The sequence below is a fragment of the Streptopelia decaocto genome (assembly GCF_964273445.1).
Source record: "Streptopelia decaocto genome assembly, chromosome: 3".
NCBI lineage: Eukaryota > Metazoa > Chordata > Aves > Columbiformes > Columbidae > Streptopelia > Streptopelia decaocto.
Genome location: NC_138656.1, coordinates 74,116,571 through 74,142,954, shown reverse-complemented (window position 1 = coordinate 74,142,954; position 26,384 = coordinate 74,116,571). Strand labels below are relative to the sequence as shown.

General features: G+C 44.2%; 1 protein-coding gene across 1 annotated transcript in view; it reads right to left on the bottom strand.

The window, feature by feature from the left end:
- Positions 1-26,384, bottom strand: part of SCML4 (Scm polycomb group protein like 4) — a gene marked incomplete at both ends in the record, with an annotated part of 43,878 nt that overhangs the window by 5,354 nt on the left and 12,140 nt on the right. Inside the window, 3 exons of the mRNA XM_082047607.1 lie at positions 57-202; positions 7,992-8,258; positions 23,694-23,888. Coding sequence (XP_081903733.1) covers positions 57-202; positions 7,992-8,258; positions 23,694-23,888 — 608 coding nt within the window. The remainder of the gene's footprint in view (positions 1-56; positions 203-7,991; positions 8,259-23,693; positions 23,889-26,384) is intronic.

Genomic DNA, 26,384 nt, shown 5'->3' with positions numbered 1-26,384 from the left:
TGCCCATGTGCTTGACTTAAATAACCCAGATGTGGTAAGGGCAGCCTTCTACATACATGTTTTCTGAAGAGCTCCACGTGGGGACCTAAAGCGTGAGGGTCTGCATCCTTCACAAACCAAATCACGTCATCCACTGTCCAGGTCAAAGGATTCTTGCTTGATGGCCGAGCCACGTCTTGGCGTTCTGGTGAAGGACTTGAGGCTATTGGTACAAAAAAACCCACAACAGCTCATTACAATGGCACACAGCAGTTTTCTTTGTTTGTGGGCATGCAGTAGTACAACAGCCTCACCGCAGCATTGGATCTGTGTGTGCAAGTATCAGCCTGAGAGGGTGGGGTGGGAAGAGAAGGGCACTTGGAGCAGTTCCTGATCTGAGTGTTTATCGGGAGACATGATCCCAGCTGGTGAATTGTGTTTAAAAAAAAGTGAAACCCTCAGGTTCCTTCTGGGGAAGTAAAAATGTGCCAGCTACCAGGCTCTTAAACTGAGCTGCCCCTGCTGTCTGATCTGCAAGCAGTGGAGATCTTGGCTCAAGAAGACACTACCCTCCCACCTGGAGAGAAAGTGCTTCAGCACCAGACAAAGTAGTTTGCCATTGAATGTGAAGTCTAGAGGACAAAATCAGGATTTTGCAAATAGTTTTCTTTCCTTCACATTCATATATTCAGACTTATCTAAGAGCTTAAAGGACAGTTTCTAGTCAATACCCTCCTAATCTTAGGCTCTCACAAAACTGACGATCCCCAATTAATGCCCATTTGGAAAGCTCCTGAAACACGCAAAGATGAACATTGCACATGTGACTTTTTAATGGTATAAGCCCTGGATGATTTAAGGTCACTTCAGCTTGCTGTAGCTTTAAATCAAGTGAATAAAGGCACATTGGAATGAAAATGTGTTTATGTTTTTATTCTTAGTCTCCTCAGAATTATAAATCTCAGCCTCCACATGAATACAGTTTGCACCTCCACTTATGCTGCTTCAATATTACAATAACTATATTAAGCCAGGTTACAGGAAAGCTGTTTAAATTTGTTTATTTCCACACCAAGCAAACTTTGCATTAACAGGCAGCAGCACACAGGTACATAAAATGTTACTTGTCCTGACCTGCTCATTTCTTCCTAAGGCCCAGTTTTTAATGAGAGGCACAAATGGGAAGCTAGCAGGCACTACAGAAGACGGAAAAGGAAACAGAAGAGTGCAAGTAGAGGGAAACCACAGATACCTGGGAGCCTGGAGAAACCCCAGGTAGCCAAGAGGGTAATCAGAGCTGTTAAGCAGGGAAGGGCTGAGCTCTCCAGAGGAATACTGAGCTTATAAAGACAGATGAAATGTATGATAATCCCTACGTGTGACTCAAAACACAATCCTAATGTGTAAGAACAAATGTAGTGGGCTGGGTTTGTGGCTTCTGTAGATTGTCATTCCATTGATTTCAACAGAGCCATGCTGATTTATATTAGCTGAGGATCTGCCCATATATGCACAATAATGGTTTTATGTGCATATTGGTCCTTTTTTTCTCTATGCCATGCTCATCTTATGGTATAATGTAATGAGGTATATTTTGCAGTTAGGAAGGATGAACTCCAGTAAGCAGAAAGTGCTATGAATGCGCAAATCTGGTCGATGGGCTTCATAATGGGATGTGATGTAAATATCATGATAATTACACCCTCATTTGCGAAGTCACTGCTCTGGATATAAAGGACAAGGAATAGCCACGGGTCCTCTTAATTGAACAGTGAAAGACTGGTGTTTGTATGGACTCAGGTGACCCTGGGCTCCTCTTAAAAAATAAATGCAATACACAGCAGTGCAGACATCATCTGTAGCCTTTGGCATGAAATAATGAAGACAAAGAGTGCAAAACAAGCAGGGTAATCTTGGCCAACCCCTGGACTATCAGTTACATCAAGTAACTTTGTCAGGGACAGGTGGGAGAACTGAGACTTGTCTTGGAGGCAGAGGGGTGAATATTTCTCCCCTGCCTGATCTGCCAATAATCTGTGTGCCAGCTGATGTGTGGAAATATTGGGCACCTTGGCATCTCAAACCAAAGGCAGGAAGAAAACCAGGCTTTTATAAACCAGCTGGAAAATAAAGGGGAGAGAGAAAGGTTTGGCTGTGCCCAAAGGATTGCAGATGTTTCTATGCTGCTGCCATGATGTGGTCAGGGGAGAAGTTGTGCCCCTCCTGAGGATCACATTTTTTCCCTTAAATTTGAATGAATATAATGAAAGCACAGGGTCTTAGTCTGGGATTCACACTGGGCACAGAGAGAGCAACCCATGGCCCAGTGATTCCTGCCTGCAACCTGCTGCTTGCAGAAATGCCAGGAAAGGGCAAAGGGGAACAGAGAGCCCCAAGAGCGGCTGAGAGTCTTCACAGGTATTAGAAATATCCGTAATGAAAGGAATGGGGCTGAGAAGAAAAGGTTGAAATGACAGGAGAATTCTATTCACTCCTCTGCAATCTAGCAATCAATAGCATAAATCTGATTTTTTAAAAGACAAATATATAAATGACCTTTCTAAAGAAACCACATGGCTAGAACTCTTCCAGAATCTAGCAGGTGAAGATAACCCTTTCAGATCCCTCCCTGAGGTATAATATAATACAAAAACAAGAATTATGTGTAGATACTAACTCTTCAAAGTTAGTTTCATTTTTATTTACCTACCTGAAGTCCTGGATTCTCTGCTGCTTTTTCATGAATTAAGATGTGTTATTTTACTTGTGTGTAAGAGGCTACTTTAAATGTCGTTAGTAAAACTGAGATAAAACGACCTTGCAGACAATTATCTTGAACATATTTTGTAGCTGGTGAGTCCAGAAACAATCTGGTTTTCAATATCTATTCCATATTTATTTATGAAAGAAAATAAATCATTTCATGTATACACAAAAGCATGCGGTTTGTTTCAATAGCATCACTTTGCTGAGTGATTATACTAAGCACAAAAGTGTTTGATGGCAGCAGGGCAAGTACTATACATTTTTTCTTATCTGAAGGTATTCACACTTAACCTAAGAATTAGATAAATGAGGAATTCTCATGTCCCCTGGGTATTCTATGCCATCCTGTCATCAGAATTAATCAAGATGATAATGAATACTCAGATTACAAAGAGATGGGAGTGCTCACCACCAATAATTATTTTTCGAGATCGTAATCTAGGTCAAATCCAATTTCCTGTTTTTGACAGGTGGCAAAAATTTGTCAAATTAATGGAATGGGATATGGAAATTTAAGTAATCGGAGGGAAGCACTTCCCTCTCTTTCCTGAAGCTGTGTTGGGGAAGGAGAGTGAGGAGGTTCCTCTGCAGGGAAAGGTCTTGAGGCATCCCAGATGAGACCATTGCCTGCACAGAAACAGCTGGAAATGCTGGGTCAGTGGCCAAAGCTCAGCGAAGCCAACGGAAAGACATGGTCTGTCTTGGTCTGAGCTCTCACCCCACACAGGATTTTCTCTGTCCCCCACCTCTGGCCTCGGGACCTTCTTGAGAAGGAGGATGGAGGGAGAGAAAACCAACAGCCAAACGGCTACAGAGCCGTGACAAAGAAATCAAACACTAAAATGGCGTTAAACCTATGAAAGAAGGCAAGATAAATAACAGAGTCCCTAAATATGTTCTTGGCAAACATACAGAGCCCAGAGGGAGTACGGTCATTGATAGATAAGAGTGGAAAGGGAGTGACAGATGAACTTTAATATTGCTGCAGGACTAAATGATTTCTTTGCCTCCGGGGGAGGGGGTGGGAAAAAAATTTTAAAAGGTTCTCTCTGCTTGCACTGGAGCAGATAATAAGGAGCAGCAGATCTACTGAAACTAAGCAGAAGTAGCGGAGCCTCAAAGTCACACAGAAATGGGAATTGTTTTGTTTTTTTTTTTAAAAAAAACCAGACACCTCCCACTATATACAAAGACGGGAGGAGGAGGAAGGCTTTGTAGAAGACACTTATTCTAGGGCACACTGAGCAGGAAAAGACGAGAGACATCAGAAAAGTAGACATGTGGGAGAACACAATTACAGGATATTTGTGGGCATGGGGGGGTCTGATGAGCCACAATCAGCAGAGAGTTCTGGAAAGAAGATTGGGCTCAGCACATCAGTTTGTGCTGGCAGGGTCTTGCAGGAGATGCCGTTGTGCGTCACCTGGCTGGTGGCCTCGGCCCCTTGGCACAGCAGGGTAGAGTCCCCATCCTACCAGCACGGTGGCTCCTCCAGCTGCCCTTCTTTTGTAGGGGTGTGTGGGGGGGAAATAGGCAGCTCACTGGACCCATTGAACCTTTCAGGCTGTAAAAGTCGTCAAAAATTAGCAGACAGGCTGTGTTTGCTGAAGAATTGGTACCCAGCACTGAGCCCCTCAGTGCTGTCAGCAGCTCGTTGGTCAGTGCCCTGGGGAGATGCGGGATTCAGCCCCCTCAAAGTGTTTGCAGTATTATTGTGGAAAAAAAGACACTTCAAACCCAGGGTCCCCAAATGTTTTCAGGAAATAAATGTATTTGCAACCAGGATTGCCTCTTTAACAAAGGCCCTCAGGTGATATAATTAACTGCTAATATTGGGTAATAAAATCTACATAAAAATAACAAGCTACAGGGCAAGGTTAAGGTTATTATGTTGTGGCTGAATACACAATTCTTCATACTTGGAATAAAGGCTTTGTTTGTTATGTAAGCAGACTTGGAAAGGTTTATGATGTCCTTGACTATTCCTTCCCTGATTTAAGAGCTTCAGTTTGGCAAATGATGACAGAAAAGTGCATGTTTATCTGTTAGCAGCCCCAATTTGCTTTCTGAAATGAGATTTTTTTTTTTGGCATTTTTTTTGGTTTGGAATTTTTTAGCATAATCACAGAGATTTAGGCATCAAGCTTCTGATCACATTAATGAGAGCTTTGAGGTTTAATCTCATCCATTCCGCCTGAAAGACATGTTCTGCTATGCACTGAGATATGTTTTATGGTTATGGTTTTTTCCACGATATTTGCCCACCATGATAAATAAGGCAAGCTATTTTTCAAAAATATCCATAAATAAACAGGATTGGTTTGAGGTTTCAGAGAGAAAATCTTCCTCTTTTTAATTAGTCCTGCTCATCCCTGCCTTGTAAGTATGCAAACTGATGAGGATAAGAACAGAGACTGGCATGCACCACTTAATCATCTTTGCTCACTTATGATTCAGCAGCATATAAATTATCCCTAGAAAGGGGAAAAACACACGCAGAAGCATTGTAGTGAGAGTGCAGTTTCCAAAGACCTTCACAAGAGAGATTTTGCGAAGATGGTAATGAAACTCCAGTGTGGCTGCACTAAGGTATGTGCAGAAGGATGTGGATTTTAAAAATCTGAGACTGCCAGTAGCAGTGGAAGCAGCATGCTGGGTCAAAGTATGATGGCTGTGAAGAAATACAGTCTCTAACTTTAAGGAGAAGCATGCAATCTTGAGATGGCCAAACATCCCACAGGTCCCAGATGAGCTAGTCTTTGCAAGTGTCAAATGCACGTCACATAAAACGTGCTAAGAAGTTTTGGGATGAGTCCTATTACTCTGAACTGTCATATGTAGCAGCTAAATGTCACCTGTTACCACTTCGAAGACAACCAAACATCATGGGCGCCAGGTAAACAAGAAAGATTTTCCTCTTTGCTCCTCAAAGTGCTTTAATATGTTTCAGGCTAGAGAACTATAGGAACCTGCAAAGCCTATTGCATGGCCATTATATGACTTTTATGAGATAGGGAAACAGTGGTATTCACAGTCAGAAGCAAGAAGGGAAAGTAACTCAGATGAGCAAGTTCAAGGAACTATGTTCAGTCCCTTGAATGTAGATTCAAACCCCTGATACCAAGGCTTTTTTTCCACACAACACATTTTTATCACAGGAACTCTACAACAGTATTTTGTGGATACCGAAAACACACAAAGTATCCAATAAGCCATTGGGTAAGTTAGGGAAGAAAAATCTATGAAAGGTTACTAAATATGAATCCACCATTTCTGGTTCAGGAAACCCTTGAGCCACAAATTTCTGAAGGTGGAGAGGGTAGTGGGGACTTATCCCTGTCCTGGGGCTGTGCTGCTGTCTCACGTGGCAGACAGACCTCTGCTCTGTGCTGCTCTGACCCTGTCTGTGTACTACAAAGAGATAACAACCGATCCCAAGCAGAATGATAAAGATTTTCAAAGCGAGTAACAACATTGTTAAATCTTGACTCCTCGCAGCTGCCAACTAAGAAAGCTTGACGAAAGGGTCCCAGTTCTGCTAAGAGGCTCTAGGGAAGCAGTGGGAGAGTAGAAAATGAATCCTGTGCACAGTAAAGCCCCTTGTCCTCCCAGCACCTGATTATGCTGGCCCAAGAGGCACTGAACAAGATCTGAAAGAAAAGGCTTTTCATTTCCTTTTCTTTGTAACTGAGGCTCTTGGTTCTTAGTGACAACCTTTTACAAGTTGTTTGCAGTAATGCATTTCTATGCTATCCAGTGTGCTTTGAGTAATGCTGACTCTATAACTAAAGAAAAGGACAATGATGAGAACGGAATGCTTATCTGTGCTCTGTATAATAGAGTAACACAGGAGTAAACCAGGGAAATATGTGTGTGAAAATAATAGCACAGTGAGGGATGGTTTTTGATGGGTATTGAACATTTAGGAAGGCAAACTGAGATAAACAAATAAATATACGGAAAAATACTGGTAATATGTATTTTGCAAGAATAATGTTCTAAAATATTAAAGAATGAAAGTTCAGAAACAGGAAATAATACAGGCATTGAGAAGGTGAGGGATCTGAAAGAATTACACAAAGACGTACAACTACTGGAAAGAGACTCTGCAGCGGCTACTGAGCAAGAATATGCAGAATCACTTGCAGTTTCCAGGGGAAATGCAAGGGCAGAAAGACAGTGTAATGAGCTAATGGTAGACAAAGGGGTTAGGGGAACCAGCAAGTCTTCTGCAAATATATCAAGATTAAAAAAAAATATACTAGAGTGACAGTAGATTCCATTAATAAATGAGGAAGGGAAAGAAATTAATGACTTAGAAATGGCTGAAACACTCAACTCCTTTGTTAAAACTATCTTCAAGATGAAAAATGCATAAATGAACTTTGAATAATTAGTAAGGGGTGATGACACTCTTGGAATCACTACTGATAAAGACCTGTTAATGGAGAACTTAGAAAATGCGAACAAAGACAGAGTTAACAGAAGTTCAGGGAATTAGCTAACCTGGTTGGTGAACCCATGTCATTTCTGGAAGAAAAAAAAATTGACCCAGCAAACCTAAATCCTAGCAGGGTAACTGGACAAAAATACAATGAGGGGAAAGAAGAGGGGTTATTGAATGTATGGCATCCCTTGAATTCGCGGATAAACTTGTTATGACTTTGATTCCTGAAGGACAAAAGAACCTTGAGCAGTAAGTTGGATGATTTCTAAAAATATATGTTTTGCTGGGCAGTCTTTTTCAAGCAAAACCTGGCCTGGTTCATAATTAAAGGGGCAGGATGGGCCATGCAGCTAGGAAGCAAACTCTTTTGCTGAAGCACTTTGTGGTAGGCACTAATATTTGGGCTTGCTCTGCATCATATCTTGTACACAGCTGGTATCATACAATTAATTGCCTGTAGGCAGTATCAATCTTTGGGAGGAATGCCTTACATATTAATATTTATATCTGCAAGTCGATAATAACAGTTGTGATTGCCACACAATTATACATAATACATATGTTTACATAATTAATAACAACATTAGAAAATATTCACCTTTTCACTTAATGATGAACAGATTGATTTTGTGTTTACATAGATTATTATTTCTCCTTCTAAATGGAAGCGTGTGTGGTCTGGATGGATGTCAACACAGACCCGCTTCACTAGTTTTTCTGGGAATCTGGAAGTGAGTTAAGACTCTAGCATGGCACCAGCACAGCAACACACATTGCTAAATGGAAGATGTTACATTACCACTTCTGTTTCCTTCAAGATAGGTCCCATTCCTTGTTGGGCTGGAGGTCTGATGCCGCAGGCCAGTAGATGAGGACCCTCCTGAAGACACCTGGGCAGGACGATGGCTACAGGAGGAAGAGGAGACTCCAGCAGGATGCCCGTCTTTGGGACTCTGCAGCATGGCGTATGCGGAGCCCATGCAACCAAAGGCAGAATCGGCAGGATCCATGGGGTACCTCTTCATGTTTGCAGGATCAGCCAAGTAGTCCTCAGGTGTGGCTGTTTCTGCTCAGGAAACCAAGACACGAAAGAAACGTCAGTAAAACAGAACAAATTTTAATTCAGCCCTTGAATAAATAATATCTCTTTTTTTCCAAAATCTGCTTTTTTAGGAAAAAAGTTTAACTCCAACTTTCTATGCAGACAGCTGGCTCCAGGAGGGATCCTTGCAGAGAACTAATAAACAACAAGAGGAAGCAGAACCTCTTAGAAGTCAGTAGAGTCACAACGGGGAAACTATGGCTTGATGTGCCTCATCTGTGTCAGCTTATGGCAACATTCTCCGTAAAGTCCTGAGCCACTGACTGGTGGGTCCCATTTGCCTCATGGTGCTGTCCGAATACCACCAAGACTGGAGGATTGCGCAGCCATTTTTTGCACTGTCTTTCATTTAAAAACCTGAAGGTTGGAAAAAAGAAGGCAGAGGAGGACAACAGGACAGGTAGTTTGTTGTGTTCATAGCACCTGGCAGCCAGTAGGAGGGAGTGAAGGCAAAAAACCAAAGCCTTCTGGCTGCAATTACCAGAATTCATCAGAAAATATCCTCAGCTGCAGACCTGCATCAGGCCTGGTATGCCACAAGGAGAAGAGATTTGGTGACTGATGGGCACACCCAAGGTTTATCACGGGCAGAGGTGTGTGAGGGAGTCATTCAGACCTGGCTCAAAGGTAAAAGCTCTTTCTCCTCCTTATTCCCACCACTGTTCTCCCTGCAAAACCAATCCTCCCCTCACACAGCCCCAGGACCCTCTGCTCGACCACCCACCACCATCACCACCACCACTGGGATACAAGCAGAGCCCCTGGAAATCTCTCTGAGCTCCAAACCTCCACATAAGCCCTAAAAATACTGGTGAACTTGCTTCATAGATTCCCTCTCTCACTGGGTGAAACAAGATGTTAACATCTGGCAGACAGGGAGCCTTCAGATTAGGAAAGTGCCTCTCATTGCCCCATGATGATGTTTTTGAGCTGTTGAAAAGGCCACCTCTGCCTCCAGAGACATCTGAGCAGGGTGGAATTACCCCTGTGGTGTCGTACATCTCCTTCCCTGCCTGAGCAATACTCTCCTCCTCATGTATTTTGTAGCTTTATTGAGTAACAGGAAGAATTTATACTGTAATTCATGGTACAAAACCCAAACTCCCATCACTAATGGATGTTGAGGCTGTATATAATAAAGTTTTCCTTTTAATTTACATTTTTACTCTTTTCCTTTGGAAAAAAAAAAAAAAAACACAAAAAAAAGAAACCTTGGCAGCTGCATACAGTAGTTGATGTTAAACAAACATGATTTAGTTTGACAACTCAAATACTCAAGAGCTGTACCATACCAGCATCCTGGCACAGAGTTTTGTTAGATGATTGCCTGACTTTTCATTCATTTACTGCTGTCTTTTCAAACTTTCTCCCATTCTGGGCCAAGGCTGGACTCACCATACGGCAAACATCAGATCTGAAGGACAAATGCAAATGCAAAGTTTCCTTGCTTTCCCCCCCGATATAATTTGGATTCTTACAGCATGCATTCAGGTATCCTGTTGCTTTCTGCCAGGGATTTCTGAGTTTGATTCTCACGCAAATACAGATAGGGTATAATTTGAATTCAATGGAGTTCAGCTAACGTAACACTAGCATAAGAGAAATGGGAATCAGACACTCTGAACCTTTCTCCCTAACCTCCAACAGATGCCAAAATTGTGTAGCAATTGAGCTAAATACCTTGCTTTTCAGACTCCTCCCAATAAACCAAAGAAAATCCAATCAAGCCTCCTCATTCAAAGGAATTTAATTACTGTGTAGAACACTTGCAATAAAAGGCTCTTATGCACAGACAGTACTTTCTGCAGCATCCTGCCTTCACTGCATGGAATAATTATGCCTCTTGTGAATCATTACCTCTTTATTCCGGGAAAAGAATGCTCTTTTAATATGATTACAATATGAAGAAGACGCAGACTACCAAAACAGCAAACAGCACGTTAGAAGAGCCCTGCTAAATAAACGGCATACAGCTTTATTACCGTGGATATAAATGACTCCAAAATTTGCGAGCAGACACTAGGGATCTTTCAACTGATGTCAGACTCTCTCAGTAGTCTGTGTGAAATTAGATGTGTGGGGGTGAAATCTCCCTGTGGCAGGACACCTATGAGTTGTGTATGAGACTACGATGAGGAGCCAGACCTCCTGGGGTCCCTTCCCATCTGAATTGCACTCTGATCCTATTAGCAACACCTTCTCCACTCCAAGAAGCAGCTGTAGAGGTGGGGGAGGATGGTGGCAGGGGCTCATGTGAGGGGTCCAAGACCCCTCACAGTGGCACAGGAGGCAGCGGGAGAGACGGGCTCCACTGTCCAAAAGCTACAAAAGATGTGTAAGTTCTTTGTGTTCCTATTTGTCTAGCTCCTTGTTAGTTGGTACCACAGAGAAGCTGCACGAGTTGGGGCTCCACCAGTGATGTGTATGAATATATCTGCATTTTATAAGCTCCCAGAAGGCCTTGTAAAGTGCACAGCTTTCACAGCTACTAATCCCACTTTGGCCAATTAGGGAAAAACATGTTTTCTAAGACAATAGAAGAAAACACAACTCTCTACTGAGGTTTAAAATGCAACAGTTTCACAAATCTGCAGCTTAGTCCTTCTGTATTCTGTCACACTTCTGTGTTTTATTTTCTAGGTAGTCAGCAGGAGGACATACGCTAGTGAGAAATTAGTACACAAAGTTTTAAAGCAGGATTTGTGAGAAAGCTGCTTTGAGCCTTTGCTTTGAACACAGTAGTCTCTATTACAACTGTTCACCACCCTGAGATGTTCAAGCCACTTTGGCATAATCTTCCTTTCCATGAATGGTTCTCAGGAAACTGGACTGAAAAGTCCAAGGCTGTTACATCCAACACACCTTAAAATGCAGCAGAGGAAAGGAAAAAACCAACTTCTTTCCCAATTTAAAAATTCACATTTCTTTAGCCGAGTTTCTTTAAAGTAGCAGCCTGTATGGTTCCTAGCCAAATTATTGAGGATGGGTCACTTGAGAGTTAAAACAGCATGAGAACCTTCAGCTCACATCCCAGGTCTGCTGCAGATCTCTGGAGTGACCTTGGTCAGGTTATGCATCATCTTGAGACCCCAGTTCTCCAATAGGCTGAAGAAAAATATTTGTTTTGTCTCTCACCTCTTTTAACGTGTTAAGTCCTTTGCCTCTGCCATGTCTACATGCCATTACAGGGTGCCACATGGATATACACTGCATATCTGAATGCAGAACACATACAGTGGACCTTTGGTGGCATCCGGGAACAGGCACACTCCAGAAAGACAAAAAATTATACCTCCCATTGTTCATTAGGAAAGCAGATAAAAATCAAGCAGGAAATGAGGGAGAGTGTATACCCAGGGAAGATGGTCCTTAGCTGTGGTTTTCCTGAGCAGATCTAATCCCTCACGTTTTCTTCTTTATCTTAAAAAAACCCAAACAACCTTAATTTGCTAAAATCTCTCCTAGAGGTAAAAGCTCTATCTACACTCCAGAGACACTCTAGCCTCCTCTCCTCTCCTCTCCTCTCCTCTCCTCTCCTCTCCTCTCCTCTCCTCTCCTCTCCTCTCCTCTCCTCTCCTCTCCTCTCCTCTCCTCTCCTCTCCTCTCCTCTCCTCTCCTCTCCTCTCCTCTCCTCTCCTCTCCTCCCAGGCCAAACACGTCTGGTGCCACTTTCCTCACCTGCTGCTGCTCCTGCATCGCTTCTCATGTCACAACCCTCTCTTCTTTTACTTGTCTCAGGCTCCCTTACTTTAAAGCCTCCACCTGCTCCTCCCTCCATCCTTCCCTGTTGTCTCTTCCTACTGCTTCTTCCATCATATTCCCACCATCACAACTTTGCTTTAACGGTGCTTTTGCACACCAGCAGCATCTCCCTTTTCCAATTTTGCCAGCTATTTTCACATCTCCCTTTATTCCTTCCTCCTGCACCACTGACCTGCACAGCCATTTCTTCCCCAGGCTGTTCCCCTCCCACCCAACTCACACCTTCATTCATCCAGCTTTCCCTTTCCTGATACCCCCATGCCTTTGCCTTTCTATGGGTTTGTTCCCAGATTGCTGCTTGGACAGCAGTCCCCAAGGTCAGGGCAGCGAACTGGGACCAGGGTCCCTGTTCCCAGTTAACAGGCCGTGTCCTGCACAGCCATGGAGTGGCTGTATCTGGGTGAAAGTTGCACAAGGCACCAATGGAAACCCACACCCCTGCCTCTGAGAGCACCACAGACTGATCCCCAAACCAGGGAGGCCCTCTTTTGCACACCAGTAGCTTCCCGGGACAACTGTTCTTCCTTCTAGGCCACTACTTTTATGTCATTTCATAACCTTTTACTCCACCACCTGCAATGCTCAATCTTTCTCTTTCTTTCTTTCTTTCTTTCTTTCTTTCTTTCTTTCTTTCTTTCTTTCTTTCTTTCTTTCTTTCTTTCTTTCTTTCTTTCTTTCTTTCTTTCTTTCTTTCTTTCTTTCTTTCTTTCTTTCTTTCTTTCTTTCTTTCTTTCTTTCTTTCTTTCTTTCTTTCTTTTTCCTCTCTCTCTTTCTCTCTTTCTCTCTTTCTCTCTTTCTCTCTTTCTCTCTTTCTCTCTCTCTTTCTCTCTCTCCTCCTCTCTCTCTTTCTCTCTTTCTCTCTTCTCTCTTTCTCTCTTTCTCTCTTTCTTTCTCTCTTTTCTCTCTTTTCTTTCTCTCTTTCTCTTTCTCTCTTTCTTTCTCTCTCTCTTTCTTTCTCTCTTTCTCTCTTTCTTTCTCCCTTTCTTTCTCCCTTTCTCCTCCTTTCTCTCTCTCTTTCTCTCTTTCTTTCTCTCTCTCTCTTTTCTCTGCCCCTACTCTTCCTTTTTTGTATCATCTCCTATTCCTCATATAATTTAGTGATGGGCTTTACCCCCTGACCCTTCTCTGTACCTTTTTAAGTGCTACCATATATTTTCTATAATGGGTTGACCATATGTGAACTCCATATTTTAAGTGGCATGATATCATAGCTTTCTCAGACCTCATCTCCCCACCCCAGACAGGGCCAGCCCTTTCTCATCTCCCAGTCATTTTGAGACGAGCCAGCCACAGTGTCAAAATCCTGTTGAGAGACTCCTTGCACGGTTTTATCTTCACCTGTATTTTATAGTCTCCAAACTTGGTTCCAGCTCCTCGCGCAAGGATGTCATCTGCCCTATCTGGGAGGCCGTGTCAGGGGAGTGGAAGGGGACAATTTTAAGCAGCTGTAGAGATGAGAAACCCTGTATCTCAGCCTTCATGGAAGGAAAAATAAAAGTTGGGAAACATGAAAAGCAGATGCAGAGAGGCAGAAGGAAATATTCAGGTGAGTTTAATCATCAGTTCAGTCTACTGTTGGCCAGAGGAAGGGAGCAGAGAGATCTAAAGACTATTTAGAGTGTGAAAGATATGCCTTGGTTCTGAACTTCTATCTTCTGTTATAACATCAACTCTTAAAAGATTAAAAAATAACTTTGTCTGCCAAACAGCCTCACTCATTTCTGTCCAATCAAAAACAGACCATGGACCTTATCGTGTAGCTTGAGCCTGCGTGCATTTTTCTAAAGATAAGAGCTTCCTATGATGGATTAAGACTTTCCAGCTCTGCCTACTGTGATTTACTTTGGGATTACAGCACCAACCCATTTCTTTTAGCTCCATCACCTGTCCAGACATGCAGTACAACGAAAATATGATGTCACCCCTTAGCAGCCATTTCTAGACCATGTCAATGCTGCTCTCTGGTGCATGCATCTGCACCCCACATGCCTGGGCAAGGACTGGACCTTTTCCACATCAGCCCGTGTCCTTGGCTGGATGAGGAAAATGTTACAGGGAACAGCATTTGGGTTGTGGCAGTGGAGCTGAGCTGCTCGCTGCTCGCCAAGAGCACAGAGACATGTCCCTGGGGAGCCACAGCATCCCTGAGGCTGCTGCAGAGAGGCAGAGAGGCAGCGAGCAGGCAGCCCAGGGCATCCGCCAACAGCGGGTCAGGGCTGTCACACCTGCATTGTTCCATATACAGGATAACTTTTGCACAGGTTATAGGAACACACAGTTCCATCCACTGGGTGGGAGGTGGGGGGAAAAGGGGGTACTAGTCAGTCAGAACAGGAAAATGTAAATAAGCCTCATCCACTTGTGAATGTAGGTTTTATGAACACTGAAACCATGGCAATAAAACCTGCAGTGAATTCTCCAGGGTTTAGTCGGAGGCTTTACTGCACGATGTACCATGTTGTTGTGTCCTAGCTGCTAAAAAATATTTTGAGGTAACTGAAATGCCAAATCCCCCAATGAGAAGCTGCCAGTCAGTTAACATCAAGAATCTAAATTTTTAGAGAATTTTCCAAAATCCAATGTTGTCCTGATTACAAGGACTTCAGCATAGGCAATTTTTTTTCATTATTTAAACTATGTGTTTAAATGTGTGAGTGTTGAGTGTTTGCAGCCCAGACAACAACCACATTGTGTTTAATGCAGTAGAACCAGGGAATTAAACCAGCTGGGAACAGATCAACATGGTTTTATTGTCCAAACTGAGTAAAAAGGTAGAGTAAATTCACAAGCTAGCTGCTGACAAATATATTAGATTCAATAATAAAAGGTGCTCGTGTGTATAAATAACCCATGGAGGATTTTTTTTTTAAGTGCTTGGGGATGATTGAGTAAATGTCTTTTGTAGCAATGGAGAGGTTTTAGTCCTATCTTACAGGGTAGGCAAATTGTTTTGGTACTGCATACCCACAAGTGAAGGCAAAGGCATTTCAATGACATAGGGATCCAGCCTTAGAAAAAGTCTTCCTTTGGCCTCTTCCTCCTGATTTCAGACCTACTCCTCCTTTCTTTTCCCTTCTGCCTTGCTTTTATGTTACACCAAATTGTACATCACGAAAAGGAGATTCATCGGGGTTGTATAGTTTTGTGTCTTAGCACAGCAATAGTTCTGCACGAGCAGAGGTAGATGGGAAAGGCTGCGATCGATCTTTTCTGTCTCCAGCTTCTAGCAGTACCTAGAGGAGATTTTCTATCCAGGTAGTTTATAATGTACTCTGTATGCTTATAAATCAACATTGATAAAAGTCACTAAAAGCTGTATATAGAATAGACTAGATGAAAATGACTGTGTTATATGAAAATGTCAAGGTTTTACACACTGTGATTCTCTGCAGCTGAAATACTTAGTGCATTTTGTTCTGCTACCTCCATGACGAATTTCCTTGAATTATTTTGCTTAGTTCTGGCTTAAAATATTTAACAGCAATTTTTTTTATTGAAAAACAAACAATTTGAGACACAAGAAGTGAGATGTCTAGAGCAAGATGCAGTAACTGCAAAATAAGCTGCATTTGCCCATTAATAACTAATCAAACTCCTCATCCAGGAGTTTGGTAGAGCACATATAAAACTTGAGTGTGTGCATGTGTTTATAGGTAGGTATAAAATCTTTTATAAAGTCTTTGCTTCATTTCTCCCTGGCCAGTGCTGCAGGTCAGCTGGACTTTCTGATATTTCTTCTGGGGTTTCTTCTGTCATATAAATACAACATAGCTGAGCCCTAAAGCCTTAGTTTCCCTTCACAGATCCTTTATTTTCCTGCCTTCTCTGCTGCTGCTTCTGACATCCCTGGCCTATCTTAGTCCCAGCATCTGGGAACTCACCAATTCCCCTTTCTCAGGTCTTTTTATCCCCTCATCTCCCCATGACCCTACAGAGCCAGTTTCCCTTCACACCGGTGTGCCGCATCGTGCTGTGCCGCCGGGAAGCTGGTCTTGCCCCAGGACCCCATCCCAGAACTCACCCCCAGCCTCACTGCATTTTCTTTAACTTTGGCTTCTCTGCTGAAGTCCAGCAACACACTGCCACCTTTTTGTTTAAATCACGTTTGTAACCTTACCTCTCCCATGAAGAAACTCACCAAAAATTACCTGTTTTACCCAAACCTCCATTAGCAGCTTCATTTTCAGTGACAGGTGGGGACGTATTTCTCTTGCCCAGCTGCTGGTGGTGCAACTCCTCACCTTCACCGTGACTTTTCCCATAGCTGCCCGTGGCCAGCACTGTCCCAGCACAAGCTCCAAACTGCACATCACCAACAGTTTGCTTCTGTTACTCTCTTAATTGCTTTAATCTCCTACTCTGCACTCATTTTGCCAACAGACAAATGTTCTTCAGGCAGATGCTGTGTGTTACTGCTTTCCGAAAGGCACTTTGATGTACTCTGTATAATTACTGCAAACAAATAAATCCTAAGAAGCTGGGGAGCACTGTCGATTAAACAGGGGTCAAGATTTTTCAAGAAAAAAATGGACGTTTTATCCCCATGGAACTGGAAATGCCATCATGTGTGGGTTTCCATTTATTTCCTAGTGAACTGGAAAAGGATGAAGAGAAACAGAAGGTAGATAAAGACAGATAAGTGAGGAACAGCCTTTTAATCTAAAGGGTGAAAAAAGAGAGTAATGTGGGGAAAGAGAAAAACTGAGCTGAAAAACATCTAAGCAAAAATCAGTAACGTTCCCTGAAAAAAAAATATCTGAATATACTTTGAAACCTGTCAAATGGAAATAGCTTAAACACAAGAATCCCTTTTTCCCCCTTTTAGCTGTCTCTGCTTCCTCCCATGGAGGTGCAAGCCTAGGTCCTGCTGCAGGCATCACGAATCAGGCAGTCCCAGAAACAAGGGCCCTCTCATCCAGACTCACAAAACATGAGCAGGCGTTTATCTCTTGTCCAAAACATTTATTCTTTTGTCTTTTACTTAGCAAGTGCTGGGTTTTCCTAACTTGCATAGCCCCCTCCACTGCCACAGCCAGTCTTTCTATTACCCTGGCTGCGACAGCAATCCAGCAGCAAGGAGCTACACATCTGATTGCCAGCGGCTTTCACAGGCTATCAGAGCCTACACTGACACAAGTGATGTTATCTAATGTGGCTTGAGCTGGCACAAGGTAAGGATCCTCAGGATTATCTTTTTCCCCTCTTGCATCTATGAAAAATCTGGTGAGTTGTGCTGGTTAATGCACGCAGCACTTGGATGGGGTGGTAGGTTTTTCATCATCAGTTCTGGCCTGTGGCCTGATGATCTGACTGCTTGAAATGTAGGTATATTGGATCACAGGTATTTGTATCAATATTTTAAAAGTTTAGGAATGAAAATTCCTGTTTTGACTTTAATTTAGGCTATTTAAAATCAAAGCCCAGACTCTTAACTTAAGACATCTCCTAAAGGAATCATATAGCTCTATGGAAAAGTCTTAACCAGCTAAAACAAAGTTAAAGCTAAAATTGAAGCTAAACAGAGTTACGATCACATGATTTACCTGACTGGGACTCTAAAAGAGTGCCCATACTTCTCCACATGATTGCACATGTAAAGCTTGAATTAAATGCTTATACCCAGGGGTATTTTTTTTCTATAGTGGAAACAATCTCATCTGTCATGCTTTATGCATTTACACCCATCGTTTTGTCCCCTTTCCTTATGCATACCCTTTGATATGGAATAATAAAGAATCTTTTTTCCTTATTTAAAATCCATTTCATAGCTTAGCTCTCTCTTCTAACCTCTGGGGCTGCAGCCCAGGCAATCTCTAGCACTGTCAGTGCCACGGCTCAGTACGTCTCAGGCTGAAGGACAGAAGAGCCTTTGGGCTTCTCCTCATCCACCTCTGGCAGCAGAGTTCCCACCCCCAGGGGAAAGCTTTTCAAAAGGGATGGATTTTCTTGCACCCCCTCAAGACTGTGGAGGTAAAACAGCCCAGCAGAATATGGCAAGGAGGATTTCCCTGGGGCTGACGGCTGGAGGGTTGCCTGCTTATAGCTCCATTGCTCAGCATCCATAAGGAGACACTATTTCATAAATTTAAAGGAATAGAAATGGATTCTTTCTTCATTTAGGGGTCAGCAAACAGTAATCACACAGCTTAAAGGTCAGAAGGGTAAATTTATCAAATTCTGCCAATTCTATAGAGTTCAGGCAAATTACATCACAGATAAATTTCTTCTCTCCCATCCGTCTCTACTTTTATTTCCTGACAGGATTTGTCCTTCAGTGTCTATTTCTTTAGTTTCTTCTGGTCTAGGTTTAAAGGGCAATGAATGCTAAAGCCTCTACTACCATCTTCACAAAACCTGCCCAACAGGAGCATTGCTTTACTCTCTCTTTTCTTTCACCCTCCTGTGTTTACTTATTACCCCTTGTACCATCTGAAACTGTTACTGTCCCTTCCCAGCTTTCCAAATGTCAACATGCAGCTCCAGCTGCAGTTGCATGTCTTTCTTGCTCTGCCACATGATTTTCCACCCGGGACATCTGACTTCAGGAAACAAGTCCTGGGGACGATGCTCCGGCTGTGTCTGGTCTGGAGAAGGAGGAGGCACCCAGCCTGCTGATGGATACACGGAAGGAAGGGAGGAAGGGAGGGAGGAAGGGAGGAAGGAAGAAAAAGATGCCTGCAGCCATCCTACCCTTTCTCTGCTCTACTGCAGGCTCTGCCATCAATTCAAATGGCCTGAAGACCAGACAAACTTTTTATATTAGACTTTACTGTGGCTGGATGGCACGTGCAGTTCCTCTGCTCCCTTTCTAAGAGTGACCTTAATATTTTATTTATTGTTTAAAGGATAATGTGCATGGTAGAGCAATATATGAGGCAAGAAATGGCCTTTGCAGGTAATTAAATGCTGAAGAGAGCCGAAGCTACTGATAGCCGTAAAAGCCATTTATTCTGAGTGTGCTGAGAAGCCAGGAACACTGTTCCTCATAGCATGCAACAAGACAAGATTAAACAAGCCACAGTACTAGAAAGGGGAAAGACAACATTTTTCTTGCCCTCTCAGGGCCTGAAATTTCTGAGCTACTGTTTATTTGGTGCTTGAAACAGAAAATATTGATTGTAATAATATGTGTTTTTCTATCATGTTATTCTTTTTTTCCTAGCTGTTTTAGAAGGACGTTGCACATTGTGGTAAGAATTATTTCCCTCCTTGAACAGGTGCTGAAATAAAGGCACAGCAGGGAAGGGTGACTTGCCCACACGATCAATGGGGAAGTCTCTGACAAAAGTGTCGTATCTACCAGTCACACTCTTACAGTGCATTGCTACAGCGATTCTCACACCCGTATATAGGGACACTGATGTAGCATAGGATACCTCTATCTCCTGCTGTGTTTCTGCTCCATGTGGGGCCCAACCTCCAGCCACTACCATGAGAAGAGGTGCTGTTCTCCTGTGGGCAGTGGTAGGGAACACCATATGGCATATATATTTGACTTGGATGTGAGGAGACAAGCAAGGCTTGAGATCTTATTCGCAGAACCTTCCTGTATTCCCCCATGATGAGGACACGGATATAGGGTCGCCACAGGAGTCCTTGCATAGAGAAAGATTCACTGCAGCTACACAAAGCCATGCTCTGTGCAGAGCAGAGCAATTGTTTGACAGCACAAAAAAACACCAGGTTCAGGACAGAATGAGCAAGGAAAGGATTGACTGAAAGGGGGAAAAAGAAGATGCTCTTTAAGTTTGATGCTTCCCACGTAAGAGAAACTACTTCAATTTCTGTACCCACCATCAGGTTGGTAAGAACTTTTATAGCAAACATGCTTTCCTCTGAAAAATAACAGCCTAACATTGTATACGTGCATGTCAACAGTATGCATGCATTCCAGAAATGTCCCTTTCCCACGTTCACATCCAAGCCTCCATTAGCTCAGCATGTAAGGACTAACAGAAGCTGAACGCAGAGGGTGTGGATGGAGGCACTTCACAGGATCTCTGTTGGCTTCCCATCCATGCAGCCCCTGACACACTTCACAGGATTTTCTGCAAAGTTCACCCAGATCTTGCCACCGTTTTAGTTCAAACTGCACTACTACTCTCATGGAAAATTCTGGGTGCAGATCCAGAGACCATTTGAACCCAGATCCTGTGGGGACAGGTAACATCTCAGGATTATCTGTAATGCAGACCTGAAGCTGGGCACTTCCCAGATGACATCCCAGGGATCATCCCGCAGCTGTTCCCCACAAATTGCTCTCATGAGCCAGAAAGTCCCCTTAGAGCTGAGAAAGACCCCTGGGGACTGTCCCCACATGTGTCAAGAAAAGGCAGTGAAGTCACTGATACTGGGAGAGGGCTGGAGAGGGACCCTCACCCCACGTGTGGAGCTGCTGGGTGCTGGTGCAAGAGGCATTGGCAGGGCAGGCAGAGCACGGGGGCTCAGGTGCAGGGAGGGTGATGCACCACCAGCAAGGCTCACTACAGAGGCCTGGTGTGTGCGTACGTACTTCTTAGACATGTAAAACAGACGCTGTAGGTGATATATGCATATATCAACAAATCCCACCTGACCTGTACACAGCCATTAGCATCTGGCAGTTTGCTGTGAGCACAGGTGAATAATGGCTATGGGGCATGTGCTTCGGGGCAAGGTTAAAAGGTGACTCCTGTATGGTGTAAGTGGATTAATATGACTGGACATGATGCCGGCTTCTCCTCTCACTTCTGCCAGTGTAAATCAAGAGTAACTGCACCAAAGTCAATACATGTGTTAAAGTAATTGGTACACAAGGGCTGAAAAGCACATGATTTTAAAAGAAAGACTATCTCGATTACAAGCTGTAGAACAGAAACAATGAAAAATGTGGCTGCTTTGCATGGCTTCCTGTGGTGCTTTATTAAGGCCCTGCTCCTTCCATGTGAGCTCTATCCCAACAGGCGCCCTTGCAGACCTGGCGGAGAGAGAGCTCCTGCTGTCCTTATTATTGCCACTACAGGGAAACCCCATCTCTGTTCTGTCTAGCAGAGGTCCCCCCTGTGCTGACCTTGCTGCAGAGAAGCGCTGACTCCCGGGGGGATGGAAGGAAATTTAGGCAATCCAGCATTAAACATAGATTCAGTGGCTCAAGCCTCAGTGCCTAAAACTGGAGTTATTCTGCTGGTGCCGATAGAGATGTTGAATACAGCCTGATGTGATGAACAGGAATATTATGTATCTGTCTGGCTCAGGCTGAGCACAGCGTGAAGGGTGCAAGGCCATCACTCCAGTTCCTCTGCTGCACAGCCATGGATGGGCAGCTGGGCTGGGCACAAGCTGCCCCGGGGAAGAGGCAGCTTTTCCACCCCCTCCAAAATTCCCCATCTCAAGGGCTTTATGTGACAGAGCTGATTTCTCCTTCTGTGCCTTTGTGTGTGTTCTAGGGCCGAGTAGTAATCTAGTAGGTGGGTTTTCCAAACAACTGCACTGAAACCAGCTCCTGACTCCCAGCCTGCACTCTAGGACACACAGTGATGCAGACAGTGGGTTCACTGGGCAAGATGCTGAGCTCCCCCCTAAGCACTCCCAGGCCCATGAAAAGGCTTTGTCATAGCAACCTGGCTTCGCCAAATTTGGTACACCAGGTTGGGGGTCAGTAGAGTGCTGAAAGTGTCCTCAAATCCTTTCTCACTGTATTTCGCTTAGTCTTTTGTGGAAGGAGAGTCCCATTTTGGGGCTGCCACCTCAGAGAGCCACCTGAGCACCCAGCTGCTCTGGAAATGGCACAGCTCATCACAGCCTCCCTCACTGCAGGACCAGGTGGTTCCTCCATCACCTCTTCCACATCCCCATTTCTACAGGGAAGTACCCAAATCTCTGGAGGTCATGCTGACCCACCCTACAACTCTCTGCCTGGCAGGCCAGTGGCTATCATACCCTGGGGTGAGCAAACTGGAGCCTAGTAGGGGAGTTTTAACCTCATGTATAACCTCTGCCCTCAGCTGTTTCACAGCTTACATTCTCCACTGTACCACAAGTGCTGCTGGTGATGGAGACATAAAATCCCCAAGAGCCACTGCCTCTTCCCCCATCACACTCCCAGGCAGATTGGAGTACAGCCCAGGCCAGCAACAGCCCTGGCCAGTCCAGACTGCACACCCTATGTTGCATCCAGGGGGGCTATTAGTTACCCCCCAGCAGTGGAAGTGCCAGGGAAGAGAAGCCTTCCAAACATCCACGTCTCCTGTCTTGTCTGGGGAAAAATAATTCCTCAGTGGCTGAGCAGAGCCAGTGGGAATGGTGTCAGGGACATCTGCATTGAAATTATGTAGGAAGGGAGATGCTCAGAGTGTAAGAGCCGCTGTAAAAACTCCAGTTGTGGATTTGACTCCCATCACATGCAGACTTGCTGTGGAAAAGTAAATGCAAATGTATATGCGAATTAAAATGCAAACGCAAACGCCAGGCCTCTTGGGCTGCACTCAGTGTTACAGAAATCTCTTGACCTCTCAGAAACATTCAGGTTGCTGCAAAGGTCCTAGTCCAGAGGAAAAAAAATGTTGCTTTTCAGATTGGGTCCCTGCTGTTCATCCCCCATGTGTAAACATGGCAGCTGGCAGTTTCTGCACTGTATGCACAGCCCACTCCTGGCTTTGGTGTACAAAGCACACACTTCAGGTCTTCCTGGCAATCAAGCAGTTCATGGATCACAATTGTAGACACTAAAACATCTTTCTTTCAGCTTCCAGCATGTATCTGCTATTAACCTGAATGCATGAGAGACAGTGTGCTCCCCAGACACGCACAGGGTGGTTAATAAAAGAAAAGGAAAAATCATTTAAGTCAGGAGGAAGCCTGCAGGTGAAGCAGAGGTTCAGGGCCATAACTTTGCATCTTTCTTTTTTTCTAAACTAATTTTTGTGATGTCCATAGTCAGTGCACCAGGGCAGCTTGTTGGCCACTGATTGCAGAAGGGGGCTGGAGACATGTCCTAGGTCCACAGGGGCTGCACGGGGCCATCACCCCATCCCAGCACGTTGGGGTGTGGGCAAGGAGGAAGTCTAGGTGTACCATCCATCCACCTGGGAGCCTGGTGCTGCTCAGGACAGGTGCCTCTCTGGACCACCACCATCCTTGGGTGCATCTTCCTCTCACCGCAGCCCCTACAGGCTTCGTCTCACAGGGTTAAGCACTAAACCAGAGACCTTGTTGGTGCCCACAGGCATTTTAATCTAGGATAAATTTCTCCTCTACCTTCCCACCTGCCTGAAACTTAAAGAACTCACTTCGAGGCTTCTACCCCAGGGCAAGGTACCCTTGAGGAGGCCGAAAGTTATGGGAGAGAATTGACAGAAACAAGGACAATGGGATCATAGGAGCTTTGTTTCCTTAGGAAAAGAGACGGAAGAACAAATGGATTTAGAGGAATAAGAAAATTACCCTTATCACTACCAGGGCTCCCCAACACAGTGGTTCTCACCCAGAAACCTCCTCTATAGGCACTGGGAAAAATACTGCAAGTCAGCTCACTGCCTCCCTCTGGAAAGGTCCCACAGAGACCTGCAGTTCTTTAGCATATACAGTACAAGACCAAAAAAAGACAGTCATTTTTTCAGCCCTATTAAATCTTGAGCCCAAGCTGATCAAGCAGCCTACCTGCCTCCATCCGTCTGTTTTCATATACCTCTGGGCTTTCCGGCATGGTGTTGTACTGCTGGAAAGGCTGGTTGCTGAAGAGATTGTCACACAAGAGGCTGCGACAGAGCTTCTTCAGGAAGCGCAGGACATACCCAATGCTGTTCACTACCAGCAGGCTCAGGAGATGCTGCTTCCCCTCAAAAAAAGCTGCAACTGGAAAGCAAGCAGGAGTAATTCAGTACCTGGGAACACACAGCAGGAGGAAGAATGAGAGCAGGGGAAAAGATTTCATACAGGTATTTGTATGTCTTAAAAATTTTTACATAATTACCCCATCTGAAGTATGAAACAAACTGGAGGAGCTTAAGGAGCTGAGTTTGTGTGACTCTGATCACCTTCCCCCCGGAGCGCTGAAAGATGCCGACTGGCATGGCCAGCAGTGCAAGGATTTCTAATTTATGCATCCAACTGAGAACTGTATTGTATGATTGGAAGGAGGCAATTATGATACCCTGGTCTAAGGAAGGGGAAAGAAAACGATCTGCCAATGATGGGCTATTAGGCTGACTTCAGCAATACCCAAGGTTTTAAAAGATAATGGGGAGACAAGAATTAAAGACATGGCTGTGAATGAATAAAAGGTACCAGGGCTGTATTGGAGAAAGGCCTACCAGATTTATAATGGGCCTTTTTTTCTGGCTTAAGTGCATTTATAGGCAAAGGCAGGCTGGTGGTTGTGGTCTACTTGGAATCCAGTAAATACGAAAAATCTTTCGTTAAACTGGAAATGATTGCATATGAAAGGTGGGTCAGGAGATGATGACAGGCTCTGCTGACAGGAGATCCCAGACACTGGAGAGGAACCAGCAGTGGTGCATGCTGGCACAAAAAGGATTTTGTTGATACTGTAAGCTAGGAGGCATTGCCAATGGAGAAGGGGACTGGGAGATTGCATAGGAAAGTTTGGCTGTTCTTGAGGTCTGCAAGGATAAATATGGGTAGAAAAAAATACTAAAAAGTACACGGCAATCCATAATTTTTTGAGGAAGCTCGACATGACCTGATGGGAAGAGAAATTACAGGACAGGCTCACCAGATACCCATGAGCCACCAAGGTGACAAAGTGATGAAAGTCAGATATATTTCAAGGAGGTATTGAACAAAGCACTTCCAGAAGAGACAGGGGAGTGTCAATTCCACTATATAAAGTCCTGGTGAAACCTGGGCTGGATTGATGGGTGCTATTCTGGTCATCCAGGCCCAAGAAGGCTAAATTCACACTTGAAGAGGTGCACAGGTGGGCCACAGCAATGTTCAGGGAACAGAAAGTTTCTTTGTGGCACTGTAGCCATCACCATCTCTGCTACATGGGGCTGTGGGAAGACACTTGTGCTCTTTCCCTAATCCAGCGATCTTCCTCACAATGTAGAGAGACCTGAAAGAAACTGTGTATTTCAGCCTAGCAGGTGAGGACTTCTCTCCAAAAATACATCTAAGATTGAACTCAAGGGTGAGAGAAGAGCAATTAAAATTCCTGGACAAAGCTATCAGGGAATATATTTAGCTAGGAATCAAAAAGGGCATAGGTCCCAGCCATGAGAGAGTTGGAGGAGTCATAACAGGCCCACCAGGATCAATTGTAACAGCACATATTCAGGTATCAATAGGTTTGCAAGGAGGATCACATGATATAGCTGCCTGAACTCTACCACCGGGAAGGTTTTTTCCAGTCCTACAGCATCTAGTCACTACTAACAACTATAAATTGCAATTTTAGGCTTATATTCTTTGGGATAACTTCAGAGATTTCCTGCTGGCCTGAGCTGCTGTAAAGGAGCATGCTCCACAACCGGATGAGCATCTGTGAGCCAAGCCATGGGAAGACTGGAAAGCCCACAACAAAATCTGTCTGTGCGGCTGCTGGGCTGGGAGTGAGCTGCAATTTCAGAGCCACACCATGACTAGGAGGCCATTCACCCCTCCTCAGTGATTAGAATAGGCATGAAGTTAGGAGCAATGTCAACCAGGGGCTTTTAGCTCAGATACCTGAAGCTGAGCCAGCTCAGATGAACTGACCAAGGGGTTTGGCCAGCTTGGTGCACAACGAGACTCTCCTGCTTCTAATGAAGGTCATATATGCAACACAGAACCAGGCAAAAATGAAGCCTTGCATTAAATTACTTCAGTCTTGTGTTTCTGTGAACAAATCTGGATCATTCTTAGGGTATTTCTGGTGTCCCTTAGGGAAGACACACCTGTGACTGGAGGGAACTAGAAGAGAGGGAGAAAGTAGGATTTATATGCTGCACAGAGGGTGAGAGCCTGGGCTCTCACACAAGAGGGTCCCAATGGCACAGCTGAGCTGCTGAGGTCCCTGCAAAACTGATTGGACTTGCAGTTCTTGCATGCCTGACTCATCTGTGGCAGCTCACTGGAGACCGTTGTTCCCATATTCTCATCATTGTTCCATTCCCACTGCATCCTCATGTGTTAAACAACATGGTGACACAAAACTCTTGCTGTGATTAAAAGGAAAGTTCATGTTCAGTCTGAGAGCCAGGCCGGGGGATTCAGAATGGGACATGTGAGACTCGTCAGGACACAGCAAGAGGTGTCACTGCAGGAAGATGAGGAGCTCCTGGGAAGCTCCCTCTGATCTCTGATTTGCTCTGATATATTTGTATAGCCCTGCCATACAGAGAATTGCTG